At 37.4% G+C, this 9,228-nt stretch overlaps 1 protein-coding gene across 1 annotated transcript; it reads right to left on the reverse strand.

The window, feature by feature from the left end:
- Positions 1 to 664: 664 nt before the first annotated feature.
- LOC117872690 (nuclear receptor subfamily 4 group A member 3-like) lies at positions 665 to 3,657 on the reverse strand (the record flags this gene model as incomplete). Its single annotated transcript, XM_034761405.1, is given in 1 exon segment — positions 665 to 3,657. A coding segment is annotated over 1 exon segment (266 nt), but the record flags the coding sequence as incomplete, so codon positions are not given.
- Positions 3,658 to 9,228: the final 5,571 nt, after the last annotated feature.

A 9,228-nucleotide genomic window follows, 5' to 3' on the forward strand; every position in this document is an offset into this window, starting at 1 on the left:
CCTGCCCCTCTACACTCCATTACCTGCAGATAAATTACTGCTGCTTGGGGGGGGGGGGGAGGAGAAGGGGGAAGGGGAGTTATTGGAGGGGAGGAACTCCCCTTTAGGGCTTTCTCACAGACAGCTGTAATCTGGCCCTCAGTATCTAGCTAAGATTTTGTAACTAGCCTGCAGTGATGCCAACTCTCATGATTTTGTCATAAGTCTCATGATAATTGTTGTTTTCCTTAGAGTCCCAGCTCCTAGAGTCAAGTGGATATGTGATGATTTCAGCCTTCGTTCTTAACTTATTTTTTCTTTTCTAGCCCTTGTGGCTGTGGAGGAAGCTTCAAAATATGACCCCAGTGCATCCTAACGGCTTAAAAAGCAGAAGGCAAATATTATTTTTACATAATCTAATGATTTTAAAGCCAATCTCATGATTTTTGGTGAGCCTGACACAATTTTTGAACATTTGGGGTTGGCAATACTGACTAGTCACTGCAGGTTTTGCTTTAAGGTGTTTTTTTAAAAGATATTTTAATGCAACGTGTTGCCATTAAAAATTTCAGTGTTCTTAAGCTTGCTTCCACTTTTAAGACTCAAGTAGACAAATTTTTAATGTTTTACAAATGATAAATATTCACATCAGAATTAAGCATACTTATTAAACACACCGGGGGCCTCTGAAAAAATGTTATTCAATTTAATAGTTTTTAATTTACATTGTATATGTACAAGAGCATTTCTTTCAACCCACAGCTTAACAAAAACCAAAAAACCCACACTGCTGTTAGAAGAGCAGAGAAACTTTTGAAATACTCTGTTGTCTGAAATAAAAGCAAGGCACTCTCCTCTAACAGCTGATATATTCCTGAATTCAGCCTGCAAAAAGGCATGTTCACACTGAGAGAGCTCGAACAAAAGTAGTAGGCTAATCTTCTTTAATTCTTTCTTTTGCTATCATGATCCGTCATTGATCATACTGCACAAATAAATTTTGTGAATTTAAATAAATGTGAAGGATATTCCACAGATTACATGATGTTGGAGAGTATCACAATAAAGAACGTCTATGGAAAACTGAAGCACATTGGCGACATGAAGTCTAACATAGGGCTCTGGACCGGCTACCATCAAAAACAGGCTTCCTAGTAAACGTATCTTGTTCCTAGAAAAACGATGCTGATTCGTGTGAAAATACTTTTTGAGGGCCCAGTCCCATGAAGTTCTGAAAGTCCTCAGCTTGGAACTAAGGATGCTCCGCAGCTTTCAGGATTTGTCCTGAAATAAAGATGATTTCTCAAGGGACCTTGGCCCAGATCCTCAACGGTGTTTAGGCATCTTGTTTTACACAAAGGGACAGAAGTAAACACACTTTTGGATGTCTAGTGTGTGTGTGTGCGCGTTTGTGTATACAAATTATATACAAAATTTCAAATTCAGTCAAAATGGATTTGTCTTGCAGATCAGGCATCTGACACCAACCTACAAGAAATTTTAGCTTCTCTGATATTTAATTATACTATTATGTTTGCACATAAGCTTAAAAGTCAATACTAAAAGTAAAACGCTTCCAAATATTATCTTCAGGTAAACTGGAAATATTGACTATAGTGATTAGAAGTCTGTTTTCCTATTGACACTACTAGAAATCTTGATATAAGAATAATTTTCATAAAAGCACATCCAAACATAATAAGTGATCAAATACCAGATGACTACTTGAAAACAATACAATGATTTGATATCTGGGTTATCTGTTGCAGCAATTAGGCAATTCATTTGGCATCTGTTTGATAGTATAATTTAATTTCCATATAAACAGCATAGTTTAAAAAAAAGACAAAAAGCTAGAATGTTTAAAGCTAACAAAAGATACAGTGACATCAGGTTGACATTCAAAAAAAATTTCTTAGCAAAATGATCAACAAAATTTTGACTTAATACAGTGCATATAATGTTTTTTTAGAACTAAAATATTTAAATATTATTTGAATTTAGCAAAACATGAGCAAGATTTTAATATCAAAGTGCTAAACAGTACTGCCTTAAAAGTCACTGCAAATAAACTGTAAAATAACTTTGCTTGTGAAGTGACAGATATTTTATATACAAATGGTTAATAAAAAGACACACACACACACATATGTATATATGTATATATATATATGTATATATACACACACACATATTTATATGTATATATACACACACACACATATATATATAGTTCTCTAACTGGTGTATCTGAGTCAGTGTGAACACCCCATTTAGTTACTTTGTGTAACACGGCTCCCATGAGCTGGCAGTCATTGCAATAAATACAGGCAAAGCCATTACAATATACCATGCATACAAACGTTTATACAAATAAAGACACTATGCAACAAATTATTTCATATTAATATGGCATCAACAGTATAAACATACAAAAAAGGAGTACGAACACGGAATGTTTAAACGCAGCCCACTATAGCCTTCCTAGCTCTTACATTCATACTATTTTACAAGACTTGCTTGTTCTTCAAAACCGTCTTGTGTCTGTTTACTAACTTGTTACTAGATTAAATCTAAAACTTAACTATCCCTGATGCTGACCCTGTGCGTTCCAATCACTACTTACTTTTACTTCCTTATCTAAGGAACAAGTGCTCAACTGAATCACAAATTGTCCCTGTGTCTTCCACATACATTTGTCAGTAAGTCACACTACATGGATTCAAGTTTGGGAAACTCTGTCGTGTAAGTTAGTGCATGTAATCTTCTCACTTGATTTCTTCAATTTGATTTTCATATTAAAATAAATTAGTTAATAAACAAGACGTAGTAAGACAGCACTTTAAAAAATTGCACTTGAACATGGGAGCTAACAGCCATTGTCATTTTGCTATATCTGATTTATACGAAATATTCAGTTGAATGTACTTTGTTAAAAAAAGTGAACTTTTGTTTAATTTGTGCCAATATGTGTGCCCTTGATACAGGAAGTATGCTAAAGGTATCATCACAAAACACATACTACCCTGGCAAACAACTATTTGTTGTTCTTGTTTTCAAACACAGCTTCTACATTTGTATTCCCCATATATGACGAGGTGTTAAACACAATAGATTTAAAACAGTCTTGTTAACCTTTTACTGCTGGGATAGCATTGTCCAAAAGTGCCTTATTAGCAATTTGTAAAAAAACCCTAATCACACAAAAATTAAACAAAAACAAGAGCACAACCCCGAAATAGTAAGCCATTTAATTTTAGGCCTTAGTTTGCAAGGAAAAAGCATCTGAAAAGTCCTCATTTTAGGGCTGGAGTTGCTTTTTTGTTATGCGAGGGCAGAAATGTTAGCAGTAAGTCACAATCCATTTGCCTGCTCTGGTGGGCATTAGCCTTTCATGAGGGTAATCTGAGACTCAGAAAGGTAGGGTATCCAGAAACAACTTGTCAATAATGGAAGGGGGTGGCACCAAATCTTCCAGTTTCAGGTAAAAGATGCGCTGCAGTCCCAGTGTGCAGAGAGAACGCAAGTCAGCAAGAACACCTAGTACTTTAGGCTCTGCAGACTCAAGGGGCTGTCCTTTGTTTTGGCAGCTGAAAGCTAAGTGATCTTTTAAGCTGCTAGTGATCTTGTTGCATAGCTCTTCCACTTTCTTTGGTTCTTTTAATCCATGTCGTTCTGCAAAAGGATGGCAAGAAAACAGCCAAATCAGTGTCATTATGAGAATAAACCTATTCTTTACTCTTGGGCAATCAACCTATAACTAGGTAATACTGTAACAGACAAAATGAATACCTTTTAAAGTTGTTAATAATAATAATATATTAGAATGGTGATGCCATATCATATTGACTGACCTTGTTTCATGCAATAAGAAAATGTAATAATTGCCCTTTCTTGTTAGCAGCCAAAATATTTAATGGTGGCTTTCAATTATAATTTAAATTATAATTAATATAAGAAAGCTGAGCTATCTACATATTAACCTACATTTTTAATTATATAAGGCATAATTTAATTGGACAATTTTATGGCAAAATGATCACAGGAGGTGTTTTGGAGATTTCCTTGCCTCCCTACCAGTTGTGAATGCTCAATAACTATGGCAACCATTATTTATTCAGTGAATTCAAGTGGAGATCAATATCCACTGCCAGCTCCATCAGCACTAGGCCTGGAATTCCACTAGGAATTTACAGACACTCTTGCAAGAAACCAAAGGCACCTCGCCCATTCTTTTTTATTTTGATAATCTACAGCTTTTATTTATCACTAAAAAGTCTGAGATAAAAGAACTCTGGAAGTCAACTATTTCCACCTTTGAGCAAGCAACGCATAAAGTAAAAGAGCTACTGTGTTACCCATCATGAAAAACTTCTGAAATTCCTAAAACCAAAGCAATGGCTTCTAGCTAAGGTGTTTCCTCCCCTCCTTTATGTTCTGTTAAAATGCTGCAGTGAAGTTACACATCCTCAGTTCATTAAGCTTGAGGAGGAAGCTTCATATTTGTGATCCATTAAAAACAGTCTCTTAGCAGACATATATGAAAAGATAGCTTTGCATCATTGTTTACCGTCAATACTTACTGGATGAATTAATGTAACATGTTTCTGAACAATAATCTCAAATAACTGTTGCATTTTAATTTGTCTTTGAATTTCAAATGTGCAGAAACATAAGAATTTGCTTCACAAGCAACATTATCATCATTCTTGTTTTAAATACAACAATAATTGCCAGGGAGGTGCAAGAAAAAACAGATTAAATTAACTAGCAAACATAATGTACTGTAGATAGTTAGGCCTGCAACCAATCAAGCAAATATGGTGGGAGAATGGTAGGAGGGGAAGAAGTGGGGAGCTGTGAAAGATTTATGCTCAATGCACTCCCAATTATCTGTAGCCCCCCCCATCCCCATCCTTATGCCAAGATTATGCTCCATTCTCCCAATCTCTCTTCCCCTCTTTTCCATTGTTCATGGGAAGGAAGGATCTGGCAGGAGGCACTTTCTTCTGGTTATCTCCCAAAAAAGGGGAACCAATGCAGGGAGCACATTCTTCTTTGCCCCCAAAACTAGGAATAATGAAAGTGTAGGGGCTCTGTTGGGCTCCTCACTCTTCTCAGGCACGTATGTATATATATATATGTGTAGTGGGGGACTGTGCTCCTGAATTTCTCTCTGTAGTGCAGGGGTAGGCAATCTATGGCACACGATTTTCAGTGGCACTCACACTACCTGAGTGCCCCAGTCCAGGGGGTTTTGCATTTTAATTTAATTTTAAATGAAGCTTCTTAAACATTTTTAAAACCTTATTTACTTTATATACAACCACAGTTTAGTTATATATTATAGACTTATAGAAAGAGACCTTCTAAAAACGTTAAAATGTATTACTGGCACGCGAAACCTTAAATCAGAGTGAATAAATGAAGACTTGGCACACCACTTCTGAAAGGTTGCTGACCCCTGCTGTAGTGACTGGTCGGGATATATGTTTTTGATAAACTAATTAAAATGGAGGTGACTGCAATAAAAATAGACAGAAATGTATCCTCTCATTTTTACCAGTTTGACACTTGTGTAACTCCATTGACTTCAATGGAGCTAACTCCTGAGTTATACTGGTGTGAGATCAGAATCAGGCCCCAGATGTGTAAACCTTTGGCCCGAAGCTAATATACTCTACCGTTTGCCATCAATCTGGCTTGCTATGTAACAAGACATGAAAAATACTCATCTAGGTAGTAACAGCTGCTCAAACATCTTCACCTTCAAGGAATTTCAAAACCTAGATATTTGAAGTGACTTGTTTACATTCAAACACAAGAGTCACTGAACATTTAATAAATTTCCAGTAAATTGTGTATAACGTAATTATGTAAGCCTGACTGTACAGGTCACTGAGAGTAAATACTTAGAGGGATGTTGCCATTTAAAGAACACAGTGACTAAATATTTTATAAAAATTGAAAAGTCTGTGGGGATTTTTTGGCCCAAGTCTTCTGGGGAATTCTGAGAAACATTAAATTAATCTCTAAATCTTTGAAGTGCTCCCACCTTTTAATCTGCATTAAGGTTGTATTTTAGCAATGTTAGTGAAGACATATTTATAGGTCCAGAGATTTGATATACTTAACCAGATCCACAGGTTGACTTTAAAAATAAATAACTATGTAGTATAGTGGAGATGCTGTAAACCTATCCCATTACTTTGTGCATTGCTGCAGAGTTTGGAAAATCAACTACTGGACTTGAGCACATAGGGCCAGATCCTCAAAGGTATTTAGGCCCCAACATCTCTTTGAAGATCTAGGCCACAGGCAATTTATTTCCCAAATCTCTAAATCTTTGAATCTAAATTAGGACCAAATCCTCAGTTTTGGTCTTCAGTGTACTTGTTACAGTGACACATCTGAAGAAGTGAGGTTCTTACCCACGAAAGCTTATGCTCCCAATACTTCTGTTAGTCTTAAAGGTGCCACAGGACCCTCTGTTACTTTTTACAGATTCAGACTAACACGGCTATCCCTCTGATACTTGACACAATTTAACATGTTTCATTAGCAATGTGTTTCTTGTTGATTAGCAGTGATATGAAATGTCTAAACATTATCTTAAAAGTGTTACTGGCCTAAATAGCAAAACCAAGGAAATTTCAGAATTAAGGCATACTCCATCCTTAATTTACTCTGTTGTGCCTCAGTATCAAAACAATCTCTGAACAACAGGTAGGATTTACTACACTTCAATATGGGTGAAATCCATGGGCAAAACTCCCATTGATTTCAATGGAGCCAGGATTTCATCCTATATGTACGGGTGAATCTACAGGTGACACGGCGGAGCAAATATGAAGGACATTTTCTATCCAAACAATGAGCTTTGTTATGTTTATCACTTAAAAAAAAAAAAAAAAAAAAAAAGATTCGGCCTTAAAATACATGCCAGCATCACTTTGCTAAAAAAGCTGTATGTAAATAAATAAATAAATAAATAAATTTAAATAAAGGGCCAGATTATTTTCTTCAACATAAAAAGCCATGGGATGGAACTATCCACTTGAAAATCTCCACAAGGAATTCTTCATGAAAATCAATTCACACTGTCCCACTGGAGGGGAGCTTTTTGCTCCCCACTCACCCAAAAGCCATCCCTGAACCTGGTGAGTCTATGGGAAGCCAAGGCCAGACACGCGGAGGCCTGTACCCTGGTAATGGCATTGCCCCATCTGCTCATCCACCCCATTCTTGGCTGCATGCTTCCAGTTAATTTCTTGAGAAGGTATCTATTTAATAAACCTTCACTGTTTATTATTCACTGTTCCATTTAGGCAGTGTGTGTAGTAAGGGTAGTCTTTGATCTATTAGTTTATCACACCTCTGAAGTCACTGGAAAGTACTTTTCTGATAGCATTCAAGTGACTCTAAGTAGAAGGAGACAAATCTTGCTTGTTTTACCCATGTACGTCCTCCCATTGGGTCAGATTAAGACCTGGAGCCCACTATGCTGCCATTGACTCCAATGGGAGCAGGAGCAGGCCTTTGGTGTTAGCAGGTGTAATACACTGAAGTCAATGGAGTTGTAACTGTTGCCATTGGATCTCAATTAGGCCTGTTCTCTTCAATGGCAGTACGCATGTGAATAACAAGGGCAGGATTTGCCCTGAGAAGGACAGCTAGTCAAAAAAGAGGTTTTCACTAAATAATGGAGGAGGTGCACAAATACTATTGTACGCATACCTCCTTACAGTAGCAGTGAAACAGGTGCAGGGCAGGTGAAAAGTAGGATTTTTCTGCCTTGTGAATCACTCCCTGGTTAATTGGCCTCTCACCCACTTTTGCAACAAAAATGGTATCTCATGGTACCCTCCATAAACCTGAAGAAAATGACTCATCATCAGGAGTCTTTCAGAAACTCGGCATCTAGACCTCTGCAAAGTCAGCAGTTAATCCTGAGAAATTTGAACACAGACAGTTTTTCACACCCTTCTTCACCCCCAGGTGATGTCTATGTGATTCCTGGCTATAAACCTGCTGAAGGTCACACTTCTGCAGGAAGAAAATGAAAGACCAGAGCAAAGTTCCAGGCTTAGCTTGTCTACCCTCCCTAACTCTGGACAGTGGTGGAGTATAGAAGGATTGGACTGATCCATTGATGCAGGCCTACCTCTCTAGAAAACACCACCCCCTGCAAATATACAAGGGATTTTTAGGCTCTATATTTAAGTCAATCTGGGTCTCGTTTAATAAATTCCTATCCACCAGAGATGTATTAATATCCTGGAGTCTATGTCCCAGATTCAAAAAGGGCCTCCTACCCAATTATATTGAAAATTGGGGTCTCTCCTAGTTTCAGTATAATTATCTGATTTCCTCTTCCCTTTTTACAAGCCCTTCCTCTTCCAAAATTGAAAGAAATTCCGGGCATCACTGCCTCTGTGCTTTCCATGTTGGCACTGTTCTACTTAAGCATCTTCTGGTTCTTTAGATCTTTGGATCCCACATTTCAAGATCTCTAGCGTAAGTGATCCAAAAAAACAGAACAGCATAGAATTCATTTCTTGCTCTCATGGGGATGTGGGAAGAACGTCTTGCACTGTTTTCTAATTACTCTCTTCTGGCTGATGCTCAAAGCAGTGTTGACGTGCTCTGGAGGAAGATGTGTCTAGCCCTGCCTAACTAACTGAAGGAAGTAAAAAGGAGAACAGAGACAGAGAGAGGAAGATCCTAGAGGAGCACCTGAAATAAAAAAGGCCTACTATGGTATTGTGAAGTTTTGAGTTAACTGTTTGCAACCCACCTTCATCAAACCAGATGTCAGTTCTTCTAATCTGGGTGAAGGCTAATACTATAACCATATAACCTGTCATAAGGGACCTATTGAGTCTGCAGCACACTGTCTTATATTCTGCATCAAGGCTCGGAACATCAGATAAACAGAAAAAAACACACTTTACATTAATAACATAATGTGCCTATTTAATTCATTAAAAACTTCTCTCTTTTTAGTCTTTTTCTGTATATTTCATGCTGCTGCATATCTTTCAATTTATCTCTGTACTTAGTATTGACAATACATTTACAACACCCTTCAAATTGTGTGTAGTCCCAGTGTGACATTACACAAATTGTTTAATGAGTCAATTTATGTATTTGTAAATAATTTGCCTATAACCATAAGTTCCATCTTGTCAATATGCTTTCACCCACACTGCGGGGGGGGGGGGGGGGGGAGGAGGGTGGGGGGGGGGG

This window comes from Trachemys scripta, chromosome 2 (assembly GCF_013100865.1).
Source record: "Trachemys scripta elegans isolate TJP31775 chromosome 2, CAS_Tse_1.0, whole genome shotgun sequence".
Taxonomy (NCBI): domain Eukaryota; kingdom Metazoa; phylum Chordata; order Testudines; family Emydidae; genus Trachemys; species Trachemys scripta.